Genomic DNA, 24,984 nt, shown 5'->3' on the forward strand with positions numbered 1-24,984 from the left:
TATATGTAGGGCAAGGGTCTTATTCATAGTATACCCATGCAATAACAAGGAACTCCCCATGTTTCCACACTTTGTGAAAGAAAGCGGACAATTTCTATCCTGTGGCTGACCATCTGGTGCCACCCCCCTCGGGCACCCTATTAATTAGAAAGGTCGTTGCTCCGTAGGTATTCCTAGCACCAAAAACACTGGAAAGTTTTGACACTGTACTTAGATCCCTGCCATGTATAATTTAAACCTATTAATTGACTATGAACTTTTATGATTTTAAAAATAAAGATATATATATATATATATATATATATATATCCACATTACTCAAATGTTTCTTTGATGTTATTATTTTCTTATGCTGCTTAGCTGCCATAAGGCCCCATAAGGTGTTTATATCATAAATAACAAGGTCCATATCGAGCATGAAACTGAGCAAAGTTAGTACAGCAAGATATGGAATAGTTTACTCAACCTGGCACATAAAAGTGTACATTAATATAATGAATGTTTGTTTACCTTTAAATGTAGATGTGCCATTGGCCTTAGAAATAAGCCATTTCTGTTACAGTAATAAAATCTCTTACTTTAATGTAAAACCCCTACATCCTTATTATCAAAAACTTTGTACAGGAGATATATAATATATATATATATATAAAAAACAAGGGAAAGTTGTGCTCACCACTAGTTTTTAAAACCATTAGGCGGGGGTGCAATGAGGGTGTGACCACAAAATACATATAGTCAACTACAAGATTCCTCTGCACTCAACCCATTATCAATATATTTAAGACAGAGACATTTTGTGCATACTGCTACTGAAAAATGCCTTACCCTTTAAACAAAATATATTTAAGCTGGCCAACTACGTCAAAGTCATCCCATATCTGGCCAGTCCTATGCTCAATTTTCATTTGATTCATTAAGAATTCTATGGTTTCATTATACATTTTATAAAAGGGACGAATACGTTTTACCTGCAACTTACTAGCTGCTTTCAAAGTAAAACTCCCAAACTTGTAAGTTGCAGGTAAAACGTATTCGTCCCTTTTATAAAATGTATAATGAAACCATAGAATTCTTAATGAATCAAATGAAAATTGAGCGTAGGACTGGCCAGATATGGGATGACTTTGACGTAGTTGGCCAGCTTAAATATATTGCAATATATGGACAAACAATCCCTGTTTTGTTTAAAGGGTAAGGCATTTTTCAGTAGTAGCAAAATGTCGCTGTCTTAAATATATTGATAATGGGTTGAGTGCAGAGGAATCTTGTATTTGTCTATATATATATATATATATATATATATATATATATATATATATATATATATATATATATATATATATATATATATATATATATATATATATATATATTATATGTAGAGTACATGGTTAAAGGGAAGATGGGTGTAATGTATTGCTTTCCCTTGGATCATTTTTCCCTGCAAATGATGATGAAAAAGAGTGGTTGTTCTTCAGATTGGACAAGAGGCTTGAACAATGGATACATAACAAGCAGCTAATGCCTGGGGCCAGGCCAGCGCCCAATACTCCATTCTTCTAATCTAATTAGAGGCATTAAACTTCATGCTGAGGTCAAGCAGCTTCTACTTCCTGCATCCTCAGACCTCCAGCCTGAGCTCATTAATGTATCCACTGGCTAGATTAACACCTCTAAACATGCATGTAGGAAGGAGCCAGGGGACAAATGAATCTCTAAAAGTCATCACTGATAACAATCCCATGATATCAAATATATTTACGTGTCCGCAATCATTGTGCAGAAAAAATACAGGGAGCACTTTCAAGACATCATTTATCTGTGAATATTCACATACAGCACTAAAGGAAACGTAGCTTATTTATGACCAATTGCACCTCTTATGCTGAGTGCAAATAAAGTGCTGGAGGTGGTTGAACAGATGGAGAATTTAAATGAATCTGTTACCGGCCCATTTCATGCCAGCTTTATAACGTGGGCCATGCAGTTGCATTACTATTCCCATTTATTTATAAAAGGACAAACCTCCCTGGAAAACAACTTGAGAACACTTACAAGGATCGCCGAAAGAAGGAGATTCATACACAAGAGAAATACATGTAGTGCAAATAAGTTCTGAGTGCTCAGATTTCTACGATAACATTTTCAGTCCTAAAATGGGCATACAACTGGCAAATGTTCAAGTATCCAATTTACTCTTACAGTGAGTCTTAAAAAAACATGGATTCAGAAAGTTCCGAATAACTGGAAGCCCATTTACCATAGACTCCGTTATAATCATATATTAATAATAATAATTCACATTTTTAAAAGTGTGATGTGTATCTCACGGGCTTACACCAAAAATGAGGTCTGCTGATATCTTATTATCATTACAAGGCCAGGCTAAATAGCTTCACGTAGAGCAGTCTTGCAGAGCAAATGCTATGCTGTATTATTAAGTAAGATTTATATGCGCAGTTTCTGATGTTACTTTGCACACTAAGAATTTTGCAAATATGCAAAAGTATACCAAATAAAAGTCGCACCTAGTGACAAAAAAAAAAAGAAAAGATGCGGATACTCACCTTTTTGGTTAAACAATCATCAGAGTCCGAAAGCATTCTTGTAGAAACATGAAACATAACCTCCACTATTGAGGTTGCAAAATAAGGAGTGCTAAAGCCAGTGCTCTTGTTTCTCTGAAGTCCTCCCAGGAAACCGCAGTGATTGGCCAGATTGACCTGGAGAAATGAAGAACATTTTGATGTTCTCTAGGTCATGCCATTCTGTAGTACAGTTGAAGACTGAAGGGAATTTTTTTTTAGTTTCAGTGTGCTATAGGCATCATAGGAAAACCCTAAACTTTGGTATTCTCAGGGTTGTCATATTAATCCACAACTGCTTGACGCAAGACATTTCTATGATGCAAAACATCTAATGAGATTTAGTCTAATCCAACTGGATGTTTCTGACATTTATGCTTCAAAAAAGCACCCACACCCCCAAATTATTATTTAAAAAAACTGGTGGTAAAGTATACTGTATATTATTAATGAAATTTTAGATGTGACTGGAGCTACTATCTGTTATATAACAAGAATATAGCTTTGGCATTTTGGGTAGCCAGAACACAAATGCATTCTATAAGACACTCGCTGTGCTTCAGTGGAAACTGCAGCTTGTTGGTTTAAGTCTAGGAAAATGCATTATAGCAACCCCATTGTATAAGAAGAACATGCCATGATAGGGACTCAGAAATAGTCATTTGCCCTATGGTAAACTTGATGTTGAGACCTTTTTACTCTTGTGCTTGTACAGTAGGTGATGGGAGCCTACAAAGCGCATTAATCCTTTTAAATTTTTAGGTTATACAAACTCCCATAAGCTACAAGGAATATTAAAAAAAACAACAGGGTTTAATGATTATATGGCAGGGGAACAGGATGGTATGATGGGACCTGCTGCATTAGTTCCTGTCCTCCTATTGTTAGGCCTTTGCTTTATCTCATTTTCTTTATAAATAAATCATGAATATAAACAACTCAGTAAACAAGATGTATGTTGGTGATTATACCTCCCATCCAAGACCAGCCACAAAATCCTCGTAATCCTGGCTGCCACCAGTGTTTGATAGTATTGAATGCTTGTCCTCCTGCCCATCTGCAACGTAGAAAACTGCAATTTTGTGTGTCTCGCGGCTATAAAATAGAAGAATGAATTTTATCAAATGCAAAAAAAACCCCAAAAAGATAAAAAAGGGTATTTCGGGAAATCCTATAATCTCTCAGATAATGTCCATTTTCCCTTATTCATATGATTTTTATAATTTCCCATCTTTATAGTCCTATTTAAAGGACAAATAGATTGTAATAGAAAAAGCGACCCCAGTTTTAGGACAGGGATGGCCCTAAAGTTGTTGAAATAAACCTCTAAGCATCCCAAAAGAAGCAGTTGGCATCTGATTGACCCATCACAAATATTTTTTGGAGAACACCTTTTAATCAACTAAATGTATGTTTGAGAGACGTGACTACAAAAATACAACTGGTAGAATACCATTTAAGTTAACTTTTAGTATTTTATAGAATGTCCTATTCTTAGGAACTAGATTTTTTTTAACTATTCATCTTTTATTCTGCTTGAGTGTGTTTGTGACTCCAGCAGCCAAAAAATGATTGCTCTTATGCTCAACAATTGTTTATGTTAATTTTTTTATTACTTCTCATTTTATTCAGGCCTCTCCAAATCATCTTTCAGCCACTTAAACCACTGCCTGGTTGACAGGGTAAACTGGGCCCTAGCTAAGCAGAAAGCTGCTGAAATTCCAAAACGGAGAGCTGCTCAACAAAAAGCCAGATAATTCAAAAACCATAAAAAACAATTGCAATCGTCTTAGACTACAAATGTCTACGTCATACTAAAATTGAATTTGAAGGTGAACCACCCCTTTACAGTTAAACATATTCCTCTGTATCTGTAAACCTGACACACCAGCTGTAGCTGAGGAAAGGGAGGTCTTTTTTTAAAAAGGACTCACTATCTGTGTTCAAACCAACTGTGTTAATAAATGAACTGGTAATTTGCTTAATTGCATTCTCCTCCCACCACAATTTCTGTCAAGAAGCAGGGAAAATAGAAAATAAAGGTACTTCAGTTTAAACTCTTGCAAGAAATAACATAAAACAAAAAAGAATGCCCAGCACAAGCCAGTAGTGTAGTTCTCAAACAAATATAAGAAAGTCCATGAAGGAACTGGACTACATGGAACTGTGTATCACACAAACTTTTTAAAAGCAGACTTCTTTGTGTATTTGAACCAATGCTCTTGCATTGAAAGGACAATTAAACCAGGGCTTACCATTGCCGGGAGTCTAAATTTTTCAGCTCACGCAGCAGTTTCTCGTTCTTCTTGAGCAAGTGGAAGTTTCGCCTGTAGAACAGAGGGTGCGTGTTTGATTGCATGTATCAGTTCCATATCACTTACACAGCATGAAAACTTTAAGCACACATAATAGCCTGCAGTTTAACGTGGAGCCAATTACAACTGCCCTATAATGCACTAATGGAAAGAAATATTTTGCTTTAACTGGAGTATGACAAAAAAAACACAACAGAGTGTCAATTCAAATACCTTTGGAATTGACAGCAGCAGTTCATTTAAAAGATATAGCAAGACACAAAACTCACCACAATCTGACTTATTCCTTCTCAAGTTCAACCTCCCCCATGTGTTGCAACTCTTGTAAGCAAAGACCAATGATAGAATTAACTACTTTTCCAGAAGGTACTCAATTAGCCATTATTAATGGTACTGGATATATGTCTTTCCCAACATCTTAGAGCACTCACACATACAAATATTTAATAACTTTAGCACCACAGTGAAACAGAAGCTTCTTGCTGCTGCTGACAATGCCTGATGTTTCAGGGGATGGAAGAGCGACCAAACACACATTATGGAAAATGGTTAGTGTGTTTTGAGCTCCATTTTTTTAGCCAGAAGACTGTTTGGTGATTTGGACAGATCCACCAGGGAAGGATGCAACTATTCTCCTGCAGATTAATCTTGCAACGTACAATACCTTACACAACATCAAAGATCTCACTTATCTATAGGGTATCCTATTTGCACTACACTTTGTATTGAAACGTGGGGGCTTCTTCCGGAGTTTGAGTCCAAGTTTGTTACGTATGATACTCAACATTTATTTGCAAAATATTTGATGCATCGAATTGCTATTGATTTCCTTTTATTAGCAGCTTAGCTTATTAGCAAAGTTACTTTGCACTTTATGGAAATAATTCAACTCAAAAGGGAGGCAAAAACTATAAATATTCATTTGTGTCCTGGAAAATGGAAAGGAACATGGCAGAAACATTCACACACTGCTTTACCTCTTCTCCCAGGAGTTCATGCCGAGGATACTAAGCAATAGCCGGGAGTAGTAGAAAGCCGATTGGGGTTTTTGGTTTACAGGCTGATCTTGAGGCATTGCTCTCATGTGAAGGTTACCACTATGTCTTTCCACAAATTCTCTCTCTTCAGCGCTCTGTTTCAGAATTGCATTGCTAACCTCATTCTCCAGCTTCTCAGAAAAGCAAGCAGGTGGAGGTGAGGGCACATTGAGGGGGACTCCTGCCCTCTGAAGGCACTCTGGACCAGTAGCTCCCAGATACTGCAAAAGGCAGTCAAGAGCATCTTGTTCATCTGATAAGCTGTCCCATAGGGGCAGAGATTCCCTTCCTCTCCTTCTTGATGAAAGAGATGAAAAGTCCTCAGATTCCCGCTGGGTTGATGGGTATTCAACCTCTTGATTGGAAGGAGGAGAGAATGTTGCCAGAACGGAAGACCACTGAGTCATTTGTCCCTCACATGGGAGTACAGGTCCATATAAGATAGAGGAATCCCAACTGTACTTGCCAGAAAGATCCCGCATAATTACGCGTACAGTTGATCTGGCAGAAGAGAGGTCCTCACCAGGAGGTAGTTTCTCTTCAGACTGAATCTGAAGGCAGGACACAAGAGTGGTATTATTGAGAGCAAAGAACTGCAGATTGGGGCTATGGAAGAGTTGAGGAGATAGATCAGAACTTTCACAATAAGGATTATCATGGTTCTCGCAGATTTGGCTAGTCAACATGGCAGGGTCTCCACTCATCGGATAGTGCCCCAAGTGGTTTACCAAATGTGTGATTACTGTCCGCGCTGCTACTGGGATAAGACCTTGCTGCTTTGGAATTTTCACTGAAAAGAGAAGATGTGCAAAATGTTTTAATGACTTTAAAAGAAAAAAAGACAATAAAAATAGGGCAGTGCCCTCTATTTATTTGACAGGGGAGTTTGTTTGCGTTTCAAGCAAGCACTAGGCTGGAGGAGCTGCCTGTCCAAATCAAAAAAGACCCTTAGAATTAGTTTTATTAATTAATGTATTTTAACCCATGCCTTATATTTGTTTTTAATAGATTCTGGATTCTGCCATGAGATGGAGCAAGGAGTGAAAAACAGAAAACTGATGACATTTTTGGAAAGGATTGAGAGATCATTGTAACTACCCAGCCACGTTTCGAAAAAGCACTTACCTTTGGGGGTGAACAATTAACTCTGGCCTCGATTGTTTAGCGGAGCAGAGTGCTCAGTAGGCTGGAAATTTAACAACCCCTTACCTAATGAGTAACTTAGCATATTCTTGCCAGTGTGGTTGAAGCCTTTTTCAAAAAAATCTACATTCCTACATATCATCCAAAGCCTCCCTGGGGCATTTATAACATTTCAAATCCTTCATCGCAGAGTCTAACACTCACAAATGAAAATGAAGTAAATACATTTAACTGGAAAAGCACAAATACTATAAGGCCCATTTACTAACAGGCAAATTTAGTTTTTTTTCCACGAATCTCTAAAAATTTGTAGTTTTCACATTTTTTTTTAAAAGCTCTAAAAATTCTAGATTTATCTAAAAACCACACAAACCACGAATACAAAACAGGTAATAGCTGTCGAGGTCCTGCAGAAGTCAATGGGAGCTGGGCTGATCCCGTTGGACCATTTTAAATCAATTTGGACTTTAAGAGGTTTTTGTATTTTTCTCTCTCTTTAGAGTTTGTGTGTTTAGTCGTGGTTTCAAACACCTCTAAATCCACCAAAATTTGACCTTTGATAAATAAGCCTCCACGAATGCCACGCTTTCATACCATAGGGTTGGTATTATTGCCTTGGAGTACTGGGGGTCTTGGTTTCAATTGTGACCAGGGTACTGTCTACATAGAGTTTGGTTTTCTCTATTTGCTTGAGTGGAATTTTCATCAGGCAGTTCAGTTTCCTCCGATACTCCAAAAACATACTCTCCGGTCAAAGGGTTCTTGATAAAACTGATCATAATGTAACTGAGCACACCTTATTTCTAGTCCGGCTAAGACATAATAAAGGTTGTTAACCAAGCCAATCCTATAGAAAACATTGTGCTTATTGTAGAGGCAACACTGCTATATACCCACCACTATAACAATACAAGTCAATCTGAGGTTGAGCACAATAGCCTAGGACTGGGATGAACTGTCATCCTTTAGCTGTCGTTGCACTACAACTCCAAGCAATCCTGAACGAATACCAAAAAAACAAAAAAAAGACAGCAGGGCACAGTAAGAGTGTCCCTTGCTCTAGGAGAAATAAGCAAATTAAGATGCAGAATATCTTTTAAATAGATTTAAAAACTTTCCCTACAGACATTACATGTTACAATACACTCTTACAAATCAACATGTTTTTGAGCCCCTTCGTCATACTAAATTATATTGTTGGTCAAAGTGTGGCTCAGAGGAATAGTCAATTCTGTTTTTAATGCATCTGCTGCTAATATGGTTAGTATTTGAACAGGGGCACTTTGCAGGTCAACAAGGAAGACAAATTTCAGACCCATATTCAAATTAAGTGGAGAATATCAAACTCATCTTTCCAGCTAATGTACTACTGTTATCTGGCATTCAATAATTAAGCAATAGATCTGCTAAAAGTCTACAATTTGTCTTTATTTGGAAGATAGGGCCTCGGGCTGTGGTGATATTAAAAAAGCAACGGACATTTGCGTGCAATTACTTTCCCTCTGCTTTAATTAAAGCTCTGTATACGTGCCTATTAAGCAAGCCAATGGGAATGTGATTAAAAATCTGAAAAAGGTACTGGAAGGTCAGATAAACCCCAAAAAATTGCAAAAGTTTCCTAAAATTCAGGTGTTCAAACATATTATGCATTCCTGTAATCATAGTTTATTTTAGTACTGCTGTTTTTAAATTTTCCATGCTTTCGTGATGCCAATTGGGCAAATCATGAAAGAGTTACAGATGTGTATATTTATTTGCAAGAAAAAATACTCTGAAGCAAAAAAGCAAAATTGCAGAATTAAAAATAAAATTGGAATCTGCCTTCTAATTAAAATGTCATAAACAACAATTTTTCATAATCGACTAATTAAGCAATCTCAACATTTCTAGTTTTGGTTAGGTGTCCGCCAATGTAACTGGTTTATGTTTACAGTCATATGAAAAAGTTTGGGAACCCCTCTCAGGCTACATAATAATTTACTCTACTGTCAACAAAAAAGATAACAGTGGTATGTCTTTCATTTCCCAGGAACATCTGAGAACTGGGGTGTTTTCTGAACAAAGAGTTTTAGTGAAGCAGTATTCAGTTGTATAAAATTAAATCAAATGTGAAAAGCTGGCTGTGCAAACATTTGGATACCCTTGTAATTTTGCTAATTTGAATGCATGTAACTGCTCAATACTGATTACTGGCAAAACCAAATTGGTTGGATTAGCTCATTAAGCCTTGAACTTCATAGGCAGGTGTGTCCAATCATGAGAAAAGGTATTTAAGGTGACCAATTGCAAGTTGTGCTTCTGTTTGACTCTCATCTGAAGAGTGTCAGCATGGGATCCTCAAAACAACTCTCAAAAGATCTGAAAACAAAGATTGTTCAGTATCATGGTTTAGGGGAAGGCTACAAAAAAGCCATCTCAGAGGTTTAAACTGTCAGTTTCAACTGGAAGGAATGTATTCAGGAAATGGAAGGCCACGGGCAGAGTTGCTTTAAAACGCAGGTCTGGCAGGCCAAGAAAAATACAGGAGCGGCATATCCAGAGGATTGTGAGAATAGTTACTGACAACCCAAAGATCACCTCCAAAGACCTGCAAAAACATCTTGCTGCAGATGGTGTATTTGTACATCGTTCTACAATTCAGGGCAATTTGCACAAAGAATATCTGTATGGCAGGGTGATGAGAAAGAAGCACTTTCTGCACTCCGGCCACAAACAGAGTCGCTTGTTGTATGCAAAAGCTCATTTAGACAAGCCACAGTCATTTTGAAACAAAGCACTTTGGACTGATGAGACAAATATTGAGTTATTTGGCCATAACAAAAAGCGCTTTGCATGGTAGACGAAGAACACCACAGAAGAAAAAAACTTGCTACCTACTGTCAAGCTCAGCCAATGATAAACAAAACCCAAAGAATTAAAAGGCGTTCCCAAACTTTTTAATATGACTGTAACTATGACAAAATTTGAAATGAAAGGTTCTGGAAAAAGGAGCAAAACTCCCTACAACACCAGATGCCTCAGAAATGAGACCGATTTTGCAATTCATAAAAAGACATTTGAGGTGTGGGAAATTTTATTTGAGACTCTAGAAGCGAGAAAAGATGGAGGAAGGATAAGTTTGAAAGGCAAACCACTGGACTTTTTGTGAATCCTGGAGCTATGAAGGGAAGAAAGAAATCTTAGTTTATTTGTACTCAGCATCTATCACCTAAAAAAGAAAGAACTGGGCTTTTTAAAAAAAATAAAACAAATGGAGGCTTACAGGGAAGTAAACATATTGTGGCTGAGGACATACCATCAAACAGTGATAAATAACCACACTGTTCAACAAGGGAAAGTGGGTATCTAAGAAAACAGATGCCCAAGAATCTGTTATATGATTCAGTTAATGCCTTTAAGAATGGCTTGGATGATTTTTTTAGACAGCCATAATATCAAAGGCTATTGTGATACTAAGCTCTATAGTTAGTATAGGTATGGGTATATAGAATTTAATTAAAAGTAGGGAGGGGTGTGTGTATGGATGCTGGGTTTTCATTTGGAGGGGTTGAACTTGATGGACTTTGTCTTTTTTCAACCCAATTTAACTATGTAACTATGATGGAAAGACTGAGTTTAAAGAGAAAAATTGCAGAGTTAGAAGAATGTCAAAGGATATTCCATTCAACTAACAAGTCTATGTCTGATCCTTATGATTATAAAACCATTGGATGTCTTCCAATATCCACATCTTTTACAGCACAGGGTCCTGCAATTTTTTTTTAAAAAACCCCGCAAGTGTGTGTCATGTGACACAAATGATATCACTGAGCACCATTTATAAGAATAAAGTTTGAAGGACATTCATGACTTGTGTATTACAGGTATGGGACCTATTATTCAGAATGCTTGGAACCTGGGTTTTTCCGGATAAGGGATATTTCTGTAATTTGGATCTCCACTAGGGATGGGTGAATTTTTTCACCTTGTTTCGCCGCGGAAATGACGCCCATAGACTTGTGAAAAAAAAAAAAGACATGCGTCAAAAAAAATATACAAAAAAATTGACACCCATAGACTATAATGGGCGTCATTTCGCCGGCGGCAAATTTTTGACGAAACTAAATGGGTCAAATTCGCCCATCCCTAATCTCCACAGCTTTAGTCCATTAAAAAATCATTTAAACATTGAAGAAACCCAATAGGATTGTTTTGCATCCAATAAGGATTAATTATATTCTTAGTTGGGTAAAAGGTACTGTTTCATTACTACAGAGAAAAAGGAAATCATTTTTAAAAATGTGAATTATTTGATTATAATGGAGTCCATGGGACTCTTAATATTATAGAAATGATAAGATATATAATTATATATATATATATTATGATTTCTATAATATACACAATAGTGTGTAGAAAGACCACCTCGGAGCCTTGTTTAATGGTTGTTCATTTAAAATAGGCCTATTCAGTGCAAAGGTTTAAACAAACAGCCGGGCATTGTGCTGCAAATTCAGTAATTAGAGATGATTAATTTGCCCACAGATGCCAGACAAAAGCATAACGCCTGCTCTTCTTTACTCAAGCAAAAGAAAAGACATGGAAACTAATTGGGATCAGATGATGGGCTCACTTTAATAGAAATAGGTGAAGATGTTATTAAAGGAGAATAGCAATGTTCTGCTCTTACAGAATAGCACACTGAACTTTTAGGTCAATTATAGTAAGGAGAAAAAAAGTCTGGAATAAATAGACTGAAGCATTTCCATATCTGACATAATTGCAACCTCTCATGCCCGAACAAAGCCACAGTATTTTACGGACCCGAATATGATATTAAGCACATTTTGCTGCATTGTACCGCGGTGTCTCATTTATACTCCTGAACCAACACAGGTAGAAAGTCAAGTTAAACCTTGCTTTTTTTTTTTTTTTTTAATGAACATAAAAAGGAGCAGCCGAAGCCTGATATTTCGTCTTACGGCTCCTGTTCAGATTGTCTGGCCCAGGGACCATCAACTACAATCTGCACAATCTTGTACAATCTGGTTACACAAACTGAGTGCCCCATAAATGTAGCAGCAGTCTGACAATTGGACAAAAAAAAAAAAAAGTTTTCCTGCATTAATGCAAAGTTTATGTCCAACATGGCAGGCCTATTTCGTATCATATAACACGCATTTACAATTATGATTAATTTGCAGCCACAATTGTGCAGGAATTGTGGGGAAAAACACAGCATTGTTGTAAAACATGGCAATTGTGTACAAAACTGCCTTTTTTGTTTATTTATTTACTTCGTATATATAAATATGGGGCCTATTATTCAGAGCCTGGGATTTTCCAGATAAGGGATCTTTCTGTAAATTGTATCATCATACCTTAAGTCTGCTAAAAATCATTGGAACATTAAATACAGCCAATAGGATTGTTTTGCCTCCTTTTTAAAAATTTCGATTACATGGATAAAATGGAGTCTATGGGGCAAATTCACTATTGGCCGAAAATGGGCCAGCGACGGGTTCGCCACACTTCGCCAAGCGTAGTTTCGGCAGGGCTGCTCAAATTCACTAAAATCTGAAGTTTCCCCCAGGGAGGCTAAAGGTAGCGAAGTTGCTCTAGCGTTAATTCGTCAAGCAAAGCGAAGTTACGCTAGCGATGCCTAATTTGCATACGGCGCCAAGTTAAAGTAAAATGGACGTATATGTAGCAGCAAATACATTACACTACACAAGCCTGGGAAAGCTTCATAAAATAAAATAGAGTTGTTATTTTGCCCTATACATATGCCCACTGTATAGTTTAGGTGCCGCATGTTAGGAAATGTAGGGGGGGAAGGAGGGTACCCCCAAAAAAATTTACGCAAGTTAGTGAATTAGCGTAGTTACGTCCCTTTGCCACATCGCAACTTTGCCTGGCGTTAGCGCTAGAGTATGTCTACTTCGCTAGCGAATTTATGCCAGCACCCATTAGTAAATCGGCGAAGTGGCAAAATGACGTCACGCTGGCGAATTTTATCTAGCGTTTGCCAATTCGCCCTTTAGTAAATTTGCCCCTATGGGAGATGGCCTTCCCATAACATGGGAACAAACATAGCAATATGGTACGTACATCTTAATGCAGTGAAAGGGATGATTCACCTTTAGGTTAACTTTTTAGCATGTTATAGAATAGTGAAATCTAAGCAACTTTTCAACTGGCCTTCATTATTTATTTGTATAGTTTTTGAATTATTTACCTCCTTCTGACTTGGGGGTCACTGACCCTATCTAAAAAACAAATGCTCGGAGGGGCTGCAAATGTATTGTTTTTGCTACTTTTTATTACTCATTTTCTATTCAGGCCTCTCCTATTCATATTCCAGTCTGTTATTCAAATCAATGCATGGTTGCTAGGGTAATTTGGACCCTATCAACCAGATTGCTGAAATTGCTAACTGTTGAGCCGCGGAATAATAAAAATGAAAACCAATGAAAACCAATTCCAAATTGTCTCAGAATTTCACTCTCTACATCATACTCTAGGACAATAGATCTCTTTTGTCTTTATTTTGCTTCCTTGGACATTTTTAATAATAATACGTTTTGAAAGGAAAGCCATGCAAGTGTGAGCTAATGACATAGAACTATGTAGGACAATAAAGGTTTTATGGGATAATATATATATAGTCACTGCACCTGAAAAACAACAGCAGGAGGTGAATATCAAACATAACACATTACAGGTATTGGAAAGTAGCTCATAGAAGCTCTGCATGCACTAACGTAAAAAGGAAAAGAACATTTTCTTTTTCCATGACCTAGAAGTTTCACTCTACTGATTACAGTACTGAGTATATCTTTAATATGACCATGGGTGTATTTTCCCATGTAGGCACATATTGCTCAGCTGTGCTCTGCACAACATCTCTGGGGCTGGCTTGGCGCATGCAAAATCGTCATCAATCAACCTGAATAAGATGCTGGCTGTAAGAGTTATTTGTAGTCTAAATAAGCACAGCCTACCTCTGAAAGTCGTGGCTTTACATTTCCAAATACTACAACTCCAGGAAATTAAAGAACTGAACAAGGTTAAGCCCCGTCAATGAACAAAGACCCATATGGAGGATTCAATTTACTTGCTGATCCAAGAAATGAAATGATTTGTGTATGAATCCCTACTGGGAAACTTCAGCTAGTGCCATGATTGTTAATAGAATTGCTGTTTTTTTACCATTCAGGACCTGGCTTGAAGCCATCCTTCATTTTTTTTGGTGTGATAAATTCTAAATTATGGCTATAAAAACTTTTGGCACTCAATATTTGTTCTGGCCTCCTTATTAAATTAAAAACAAAAACAACAGACCGCATACTGCAGGTCGTTAAGTAGGTCAAACTAGCAGTACATTTCTGTAAAATGTTATAAAAAAAATAATTGGGATAAATGTGCTTCTTAACACAGTTACATGGAATAGCAGAAAAAGCAACCTGGAACACATCATTTTTATAATGCTCGTTTCTTCTGCCATGGTTAGAGAAAACACACACACATACTTGATGGCAGCTACTAGTGACATACAAGACAAATGTGGTGAATGAATGAAAAGGGATCAAGTTAGAGAAAGAGGTACCAGTTCTGCTTGAGATAATGAGATATATATATATATATATATATATATATATATATATATATATATATATATATATATATATATATATATATATATATATGCGCCTATGATAAGGTGTCAGAGTCAGTGTCCAGAAAACTTCACATCAGGACAGTGTCCTTTCTGTGAATTGTCACATTTTTTACAGATGTTCTATTTCTTATCGTGATATATTAGAAGCAAAGGCAAAAGCTCCTAGCCAATCAGGATTTAAAGTTGCCAACTAGAAGCAAGCAGTGGCAGACTGCCATTCGCCCACTAATAAACTTGCTCCAAAGAGAGCAAAAAATAAACCTGGCAACGATAAGCACCTACCCAATCAATACTCTATACACTGACTTTTTGCTCGCCCACAAAATTGGATATTTTCCTTGTTACACTTCCCAGTTCAACAGAATTCACAGATAAAGTAAATGTTCACTTTGTAGCATACTACTTGGCCTAGCTGCTGGGCTGCACATATGGAACATTCATATCCACTCAACTGGAATTTGACTGGTGGAAAGTAAGAATTGTGCTATAAAGAAAGAGGTATGAAGAGGGGGTATTTTAATTTATGCAGGACTCTGCAAAACCATCTACAGTAAAACCACTATATTAATATAAAAACCCAATATGAAAAAACAGTGAAGGGGGCAGTTTGCCAGAAGACCTGCAGATACTTTGGTGCCTTTTAGTTTCGCACTATACTGTATTTTCTTGAAATGTACCCAACCTCATCTAATTCTACAAATAATACTCTAGCGGTCACTCACTTAAGTGGGAGGACACCAATTTTACATCCCTCAAATTTATGTTTTCCCAGATCATTCACCCATTATTCAAGGCCCATACACTTCGGACATTTTCTCCTGGATTTTATGTTTTCCTGAATTTAAGTTTGTTAAACTCAACCCCTTGAGAAACTTAAAAGCAGGGTTCTACTGTGACACATTTTGAGTTCTTTGTTTACTGCTCATCAATATTGTAACAAATTAAACAAAATTATTTTTCTAAGCCAAAAATGTTTGGCAAAATGCTTTAAAAACAAATGTACAATTTTGTCTTTAGTAATGACATGCATTAGCACATATACAGTCGACTTAAAATGTTTTCAGCTACATGTATGCAGTACAATTTTTTGTAGGAAACTGACATTATTAGAACTTATTTAGGCATATAAATATTCTATAAACCAGAATGGAACGCATAACACTTGGGAAGGGTTCCCCATAAAAACATATGTGCTCCTCACACCAATGAAGCAAGAAAGGGGACCATTCTAAGATTAGGACTCAAAGGCATCAACTGCCTCCACAACATGAATTCACTTTAAGCATAAACCCTCTAAAACTAACAAGAATGACTGTAATTATTCACTAGGCTAAGCTACATTTTAAAACACAACATGAGACTATTAAATAACGTGTCTTGTGCAATATTCTGTACATTTAATAAAAGCAGTTACACACATACCCTCAGTAACAGGCTGCAATTTGGTGGACCGCTCAGAATCTGGGGAATGTAATGGTTCCGGCTCTTTTAGGCATTCCAGTTGCATAAAGGGATCATAATCCTCAGACGCCAGATCTGAAAGGCTCATTGGAAAGTACTTGGGATTGCTGTAATGTTGGGAGCCATAGACACAATCATGTAGAACCTGTAGAATGAGATTTGAAACCATAAATATATCTTACTATAATATGTATTCTTATAAAAAGTGCTTAGTGATGTCATCAGTTATAATCAGTGCTTAGTAATGTCAGTTGTGTCATATGAATACTGAGCACTGCCCCTCCCCCCCAAAAAAAAGTGCCCCCCCCTTGTAAAATATGTGTATATTAGGAGTCACTTCAGAGTTTGATGGCCAGTATAAAAGGCCTCTAGCTTCATGCCTTTATATGGTTATGCAACTCCTTGAAGACTTCCAATTTGCTTTTTTTCCTGGCCAACAAACTCCCTCTGCGCACATATGCAAACTAATGAGCAGTGGGAGGGACAAGGGCCAGGACTTTCAAAACAGTAATGAATTTGTAACTACTGTGTGCTCCTATAATATATCAGCTTTGAACTGACCACGTAATTAAAGGGGAACTATCGTGAAAATGAAAATATAATATAAGCTTCCTCATACTGCAGTAAGAAACTTTCTAACTACAATCAATTAAAAACTCTGAAAAATCGAAGGATTTTAATCGATCGATCGAACGATTTTTCTTCGACCAAAAAAAAGCTTAGAAAGCCTATGGGGACCTTCCCCGTAGGCTAACATTGAGGTTTGGTAGGTTTTAGGTGGCGAAGTTGGGGGTTGACGTTTTTTTTAAAGAGACAGTACTTCGACTATCGAATGGTCGAATAGTTGAACGATTTTTAGTTCGAATCGTTCGATTCGAAGGTCGAAGTAGCCAATTCGATGGTCGAAGTAGCCAAAAAAACACTTCAAAATTCGAAGTTTTTTGCATTCGAATCCTTCACTCGATGTGCCCCTATGTCTCTCTCAGCGCCTGTTTATCTTCATTCTGTCTTCATGCAGAAGTTGGGTGTTAAATGAATGATCCAATACATCTTATAGAGGAGCTTCCTTTCCTAGCAGATGTATTAGAGCTCACTCAAGTAACTGATTCCAGTACAAACAAAATCTAACAAAATAACTGCCTTTTTTCCACAAATTCTACATGTAGAGATACCCGAGTTCTGCTGTTTTAAGCAGAGTGAGCTCTAATACATCTTCTAGTTAAAAGAAGCCCCCTATGAGATATATTGGAGCATTCATCTGACACCCAACTGCTGAATGAAGAGAAACAGATGCTGAGAGAGGAAAAGTGAAGATGAACTTGACTATTTCAGAAACGGTTCAAAAATTTTAATTGATTGTATTTCGAAAGTTTCTTATTTCAGTATGCTGAAGCTAATATTAAATTTTCATTTTCGCGATAGTTCCCCTTTAAGGCAGGGACTTTTATAACTAAACATCCAACAGCCATGCAGCAAGCCAAACAAAGAACAAAAATATATTAAATAGGACATTTAAGATAAAGAATCATCTCAAAATAATATTTGGAGGGGATGTACATTATTTGAGGCATAAGCCTAGAATCTTTTCAATCCCAACAGAGTGTGGCAGCTGCCAACGTTTAAGAAGTGCATTTTAAATACATAATAATTATAGTAATGAAAAAAGCAATAGTTTAAAGAGGACTGTAACCAAGAAGAGCCTGTACGTGCTGCCCCCTTGGGCATAAGTGTACGGATAAATGGCCAGACTGTCCCAATGCAATATAAGCCATTAGCGATCTGAGAGAGAGCTGTTTCTGCAGCGGAAATGAAAGAATTGTTTCAGAGTGATAATTTCTAATAATCAGAGAACTGCACAGGCATGGGCTGTAGTATTAGAAATAATGTGAATAAAATGATGATAAATCCTGTTGCTTTATGGACAAGACCTGGTGAAAGAGCCATGATTCAATGTGACATAATGCCCACAACAAATATAAACACCCGCTAAATGGCCATGAAAACAAGATTTCTCTACAATACCCTGGAGCCTGGAATGAAATGAGCATGTCCCAAATCCTTTTAAAAACAACGTTGGCACCTAATGGTGTAATATAACCTCTACTTTGAAATGAAATAACCAAGCGCAAGGTCAAAACTGGCATGGCATAAAATACAACTGATGGTTGTACAGTTGTAATTAGCGGCTAGTTGTGTCTTGCAAAAAGAAAGGGGCCTACTCAGCTATGGACCCTGTAAAAAAAGGCTTTACAAGCTTTTATATAGAAACCTCAATTTTACATTTTCCAAGATTTTTATAGTACACTGCACGAATATATCCAAACAAGCAGATAAAAAGCACACACACACATATATATATATATATATATATATATATATATATATATATATATATATATATATATATATATATATATATATATATATATATATATATATATATATATATACACACACCTTCGGAGAAAGATCAGCACTCACAGAACTTAAAAAAAACTTCACTTTATTGTAGAGTAAAAGGACTGATGTTTCGACCCTCACTGGGCCTTTCTCAACGTGTCAAATGAACAATGAAAGTGCCTTATATCTACAATGTGGCGGGAAAACAACAGCATTGCCCCTGACGTGTTAAAGGAATAGTTCAGTGTGAAAATAAAAACTGCGTAAATAGACAGGCTGTGCAAAATAAAAAATGTTTCTAATATAATTAGTTAGCCAAAAATGTAATGTATAAAGGCTGGAGTGACTGGATGTCTAATAAAACAGCCAGAATCCAACTTCCTGCTTTTCAGCTCTATAACTCTGAGTTAAGGTGGCCATACACGGGCCAATAAAAGCTGCCGACAGACCGTGTCGGCAGCTTATTGGCCCGTGTATGGGGGCCCCCGACGGGCTTCCCCGATCGAGATCTGGCCGAAAGTCGGCCAGATCTCGATCGGATGGGATTAAAAATCCCGTCGGATCGCGGCCGCATCTGTTCGTTGATGCGGTCCCGCGATCCGACCGCCTGTTTGGCAAACGCTAGGATCCGATCGTTGGGCCCTAGGGCCCACGATCGGATCAGCCCGATATTGCCCACCTCAAGGTGGGCATATCGGAGGGAGATCCGCTCGTTTGGCGACATCGCCAAACGAGCGGATCTATCCGTGTATGGCCACCTTTAGTCAGCGACTTGAAGGGGGGCCACATGGTGCATTTCTGTTCAGTGAGTTTGTAATTGATCCTCAATATTCAGCTCAGATTCAAAAGCAACAGATATGACCCATGTGGCCCCCCCTAAAGTCTCTGATTGGTTACTGCCTGGTAACCAGGGTAACCAGTCAGTGTAAACCAAGAGAGCTGAAAAGCAGGAAGTAGTGTCCTGACTGACTTATTATACATCAAATCACTCCAGCCTTTATACATTACATTTTTGGCTAACTAACTATATTAGAAACATGTTTTATTTTGCACAGCCGATCTATTTACCCAGTTTTTATTTTTACACTGAACAATTCCTTTAACCCCGTCATACCAAAGCGACTATCATTTTAAACATCAATAAACATACATATAGCTAAAAAAGTTATAAATACATATCAATTAATAAAGTTTTGATACCATTCATTACTTGTTATACATACATTTAAAAACAAGACACATAGTAGCAATCTTTACCACATTTATATTGTAACATCTCAGCTGCCAGTTTGAATACATTTTTGCTATTGTGTCAATCTCTGAGTAAAATGTTATTATATAAAGCTACCAGCCATTCCGTGGACTGTCAAGAGTATACCACTTCTTTATCTATTAATTCCATTTCTAACATTATAGATCAGGAGTGTCCAAACTTTTTCCACCAAGGTAAAATACACAAAGAGCCGGGCCACTCACTCGAGGTGGAGTACGTAGGTACACCGTGCAGGTCCTCTCCATTTTTAATTAGACACTGAAACACTGTAGGTTCAGACACTGAAACACTGTAGGTTCCACCCCCCAATGACGCAGTGGTTAGAAAAAATTTTTTTCTGGCTGCTGAAAAACTTGTCAGCACTTTTAGGGGGGGAGGGATTTTTGCACTCTGCGAGCCAATAAAAATGGATATCGGGCCGCATTTGGCCCCTGTTATAGCTCTTTCTACAATTATTTGGTACAATATCACATTAATTCCTTAATATATATTAATATGTCACTTAATTCATCACTAAATTTAATGAAATCATTATTTATCCTTTATTAGTTATCACTGGGAATCTGTTTAGGACTCCCTGGCTTTTAACGCACTACATTATTAATGTGGAATATTCCCTCATATTCCCATTGTGCGAAGCATGAGAGATCCCTGGGTCTTGACCCATCCCCCTCTAATTACTACAGGACTGTGTTCAATGATTAGTAATGCTATCTATCCCAGATATCTATACATCTAGGTGGTTAAACGATATATTTGAAAAACCAAGCATCAATGATTGCTATATTGTACCATTTAAAACGTGTCATCCCCAATACCATTCTATAACTCATGAAATAAAACACCACTTTAAACCCTCCTGTTAGTCTGTGCATCACCTTATTACGGATCCTGTTGTGTATAGACCCCTTACTTATTGTTAAAAGTAAATAAATGTGGACACATTTATCATGTTAGTGCAACAGATCACCTCAATAAGGCAGTTAAAATTAAAACTAAATATAAAAACTAAAAATAAAACATCAACAAATAGTGTCATTCACTTGAATGTATCCGCATTTCACCTAAATGTGCAACTACAACTCCTTTGAGTGCGGATCTTTCTCTGGAGGTATGGATAAGTTATGATGATTTTGCACCCAGGCATACTAATGGACTTTATCGTACATGTAGCAGTCAGTGAATATCACCCTCAAGCAGATATTAGGTCTGTTGAGATTTAAGCTTACATATAATTATGCAATAATAATTAAAATTATGCTATAATAATAGTCTAGAAAATATTCATTAAAATATATTGGATAGTCCCTACAGGCAGCCCTGTCTGTGCATTTTTGTGTTATCATGGCTGCTCTCATGACAACACCTTGGCTGATGACTCAATCCAAAGACTAATGAAATGATGCCAGATTACAACTAACTGTGGCAGAATAGTCTCTTGGTTTTAACAAGCGATAACATTTAAAGTAACCATCTCACAAACATGGAAATACTCAAGGATGAAAGTGATATAAGAAGGATTAGATCATGATATACACGTTGAGCGTCATGAACCTTGCTACAGTGGTTCTTGTTATATAGATACGAAACTTAATTAGAGAGGGTGCACTTGAAGCAAGTAGATGTGTTACACAAAGTATCGATGCAAAATTGCAGTTTTCTGATAACTAATATCACCATATAGGCCAATTACAAAAGAATGAATCAATACCATTAAAGAAATTAACATTTGCTTTAAATGTTTAAAAAATATTATGGTTTCTTACACTACCTTATATGCGCAGTTTAACACAGAATTCTCCCTTCCATCACTCTCCGACTCAGCATGGTGTAGTGGTTTCAGTAACAACGGAAGGGGTAAAGCCATCATCCAGTCCAAAAGGGAGAGAAGCAGGGAGACCACCAACTGGAAGAAAAAATTAATTACCGTAGATGCACCAAAAAGGCCAGTATGTGGCAGTTTTTCTCAGTTAAAAAACATGTATTATTTGGATCAAATATATACTAGGGTCATGCCTTCTGTAATTATAGAACATGAAACAGATTTTAAATTTGCCAATGCCTGCACAAAAGAAATATAAATCTTTATGATAACTGCTCCATAATATGGCTCTCAAATCTTTATTATCTGTAGTATTTATAGGTGTAGGAGTATAAATGTGACGTACAATGCCAAATGGTATAAAACATTAATTCCACCCATGTGCAAAATGTTGCCAGAGTGGCATTCTCACCCGCTTGTCTTGTTCATAAGATGAGGTCTCGGCACTTGGCAGCAGATAGGTCACTGTTGCTAGCAGGATCTTAAATTAAAATTATTAGCATTAGTGAGAAGTAGTAAATCTCTGCAAAGTGTATAATGAACAACCTGCTTACTAACAAATAAACCAGAAACCGCTCAATAGAATTAATTTTAACTTTAAAGTGTCATTAAATGAAGTTTTCTTTATCTTGAAGAGTGGTGTTATTTCAACTTACCTCTATGATTTTAAGTGGGTAGTCTGAATGGTAAATCTGAAGTTGCTGAACATAATTGAGCAACACATTCAGCACACTGCAGGCGACCTGGGCCACCACTTTATTGGGAAACTAAAAAAAAAAAAACAACAGTATCCCTATTAAAGTATGGACAGCTATATGTGTATAACACACTTTGCCTTGACTTTGTATTTCATAGACACCACATAGAGGATGGGCAGGTTTAAAGAATAAAACAAGGAAGAAATAACTTGATAGGATTGATAGGATAGGCTGAAAGAATGCGTGGTTCCTGCATAAGGGTATACATAGTCTGAACACAAAGGTGATGCACTTGAATACAAATGCTAACCAGCAGGTAGCAAACTACAGTTAAGATGCTTTTGAGGCAACCCTTATTCCATGAAAGCAGACAAAATGCTAAATTCAAAGTCTGACATTTACCTGTGTAGGTGAGCTTTTTGTCATCAAAATAATATTTCAGCCAATGCTATTATTCCATATACGTATATATTTGTATAATAAAGATGAAGTATGAGGATCTGGGGTATTTCAAGGACCATCCAGATAAAAATGTGCAAGGGAATAGAATAGAATGGGTTATGGCTATGAAGATTTTCATTCATCCAGGTCATGGAATATCTAATATAAGTAATTATAAAAAGTATAAATTATAAATTGTAAAAATTATAAATAGAATGGGCTACTTAATCAGTCATCATAGAGGAAACCACTAACACTGAATTGAGTAGTAATATTGCAAAATCTCTGAGAAGTTCCATTTTGATACTACAGATAGAACAGTAGCTATAACTACTTACTTTTAGAGAGACACAGATGACATTGAGTGCTTCTTTGATTTGTGGATGATTTGTTTGATTGACAAACTCCTCACACATCCATATTCCTAAACTGCATAAAGCTACACATCTGCAAAATACAAACAGAGTTTCACAGACAGGCTACAGGGTTACACAAGTCTACAGCATGAATCGGATGCTTCATATTTAGGAATATATTAAGATATAATTAATATATTTTATTTCCATTTGATACCCTTAAATGGTCTCTTGCTTCAAAATGGGTTGGGTGAGCTTTTTATGGCAGCATGAAACCAAGAATCTTCCAATCAAGACGGTTTCATTGTGAACATTATTTTGTAGAGGGAGATTTGTCTCAAAATAGGAGGCTTCCCTGAACACTCATTTACCAGAAAGGTGCATAGTGGATATTTTACTTTATAATGGCAGCTGAAAACACGAAACCAAGTGAATATAAAATAGATGGAGGTTATTTTCACCTACCTTGCAGGGCCAGATGGTTCTTCTCTGGCTGAATTTAGTACAGTTTTAATTGTGAGCTCCTGATATATGAAGATAATAGAAAAAAACAATTTATGCTGTTTATATGTATATGGATCAGCCATGCTTTCACAAGCCATAAATCAATTATATACACATATCGCGTCCACAATAATTAACTAATTTGTATAAAATGATTAAATGCATGATAAAATACTACACTGTAATGGGGTGGACTGATACGTTAGCAAGAGTCCATAAGTAACAAAATAAAACAAGAAAAACAGTGAAGAAGGACAACTAAAATTCAAAAGAGAAAGGAACTTCACTTAAACCACTCATTAAAAAAACATTACCAAATTCCCATATTATACCACATATGTACAACTGTATGTATGTATGTATGTATGTATGTGTAAAATGATCACAAATGAAAAACACGGATAATTTTAAAGGGATTCTGTAATGGGAAAACATGTTTTTTCCCAAAACGCATCAGTTAATAGTGCTGCTCTAAAGAATTCTGCACTGAAATCCATTTCTCAAAAGAGCAAACAGACTTTTTTTATATTTAATTTTGAAATCTGACATGGGGCTAGACATTGTGTAAATTTCCCAGCTGCCCCAGTCAAGTGACTTGTGCCTGCACTTTAGGATGGAATTACTTTCTGGCAGGCTGTTATTTCTGTAACTGAATCAGTCTCAGTGGGACTTGGCTTTTATTATTGAGTGCTGTTCTTAGATCTTCCAGGGAGCTGTTATCTTGTGTTAGGGAGCTACTTTCTCGTTACCGTCCCATTGTTCTGTTGTTAGGCTGCTGGGGGGGGTGATATCACTCCAACTTACAGTACAGCAGTAAAGAGTGATTGAAGTTTATCAGAGCACAAAGTCACATGACTGGGGGCAGCTGGAAAATTGACAATATGTGAATAAAATGACTATATACTGTATAATGGTTTTAATGGCTTTTAATCTAAAGGCAAAATGTATGTTCACATCCCTCCTTCTTCTGGAAAAAAAGACAGCAAATCAGTCAACATCACTTTAAATATTATAGTTATTAAAGTTATTTTTCCAGCCTAAGTGTCCTTTAAGCTGTGAGTCTAACTTTCCCCAAAGGGACCTGTTGTCCTATATTGTTGCAATTACTTATTTGCTTATCTCAAATTTGTTACAAAAGTATATTATATGCTGCTGAGGCTGTTCTGGGCTCTCTGCCAAAAGCCAATTAAGTTAGAAAACTTTGTTTCTTTTTCTGGCTGTTCAGTGCAGAGAAAAACTGGACTTTCCAGTACTTTCCAGGACTGCAGGTTGAGCTGTAAAAAGAG

The 24,984-nt window shown here is 36.8% G+C and overlaps 1 protein-coding gene across 11 annotated transcripts in view; it reads right to left on the reverse strand.

The window, feature by feature from the left end:
* ralgapa1.L (Ral GTPase activating protein, alpha subunit 1 (catalytic) L homeolog) overlaps positions 1–24,984 on the reverse strand; it is a 108,610-nt gene that overhangs the window by 22,088 nt on the left and 61,538 nt on the right. For all 11 annotated transcript variants that reach the window (XM_041573316.1, XM_041573315.1, XM_041573312.1 and 8 more), the window contains 10 exons: positions 23,660–23,718; positions 23,177–23,285; positions 22,356–22,466; positions 22,112–22,180; positions 21,649–21,783; positions 16,166–16,349; positions 5,881–6,730; positions 4,844–4,915; positions 3,560–3,683; positions 2,571–2,726 (listed from right to left, as the gene is read on the reverse strand). In XM_041573316.1, the coding sequence (XP_041429250.1) occupies positions 2,571–2,726; positions 3,560–3,683; positions 4,844–4,915; positions 5,881–6,730; positions 16,166–16,349; positions 21,649–21,783; positions 22,112–22,180; positions 22,356–22,466; positions 23,177–23,285; positions 23,660–23,718 (1,869 nt within the window). The remainder of the gene's footprint in view (positions 1–2,570; positions 2,727–3,559; positions 3,684–4,843; positions 4,916–5,880; positions 6,731–16,165; positions 16,350–21,648; positions 21,784–22,111; positions 22,181–22,355; positions 22,467–23,176; positions 23,286–23,659; positions 23,719–24,984) is intronic.

This window comes from Xenopus laevis, chromosome 8L, assembly GCF_017654675.1.
Source record: "Xenopus laevis strain J_2021 chromosome 8L, Xenopus_laevis_v10.1, whole genome shotgun sequence".
Lineage (NCBI taxonomy): Eukaryota > Metazoa > Chordata > Amphibia > Anura > Pipidae > Xenopus > Xenopus laevis.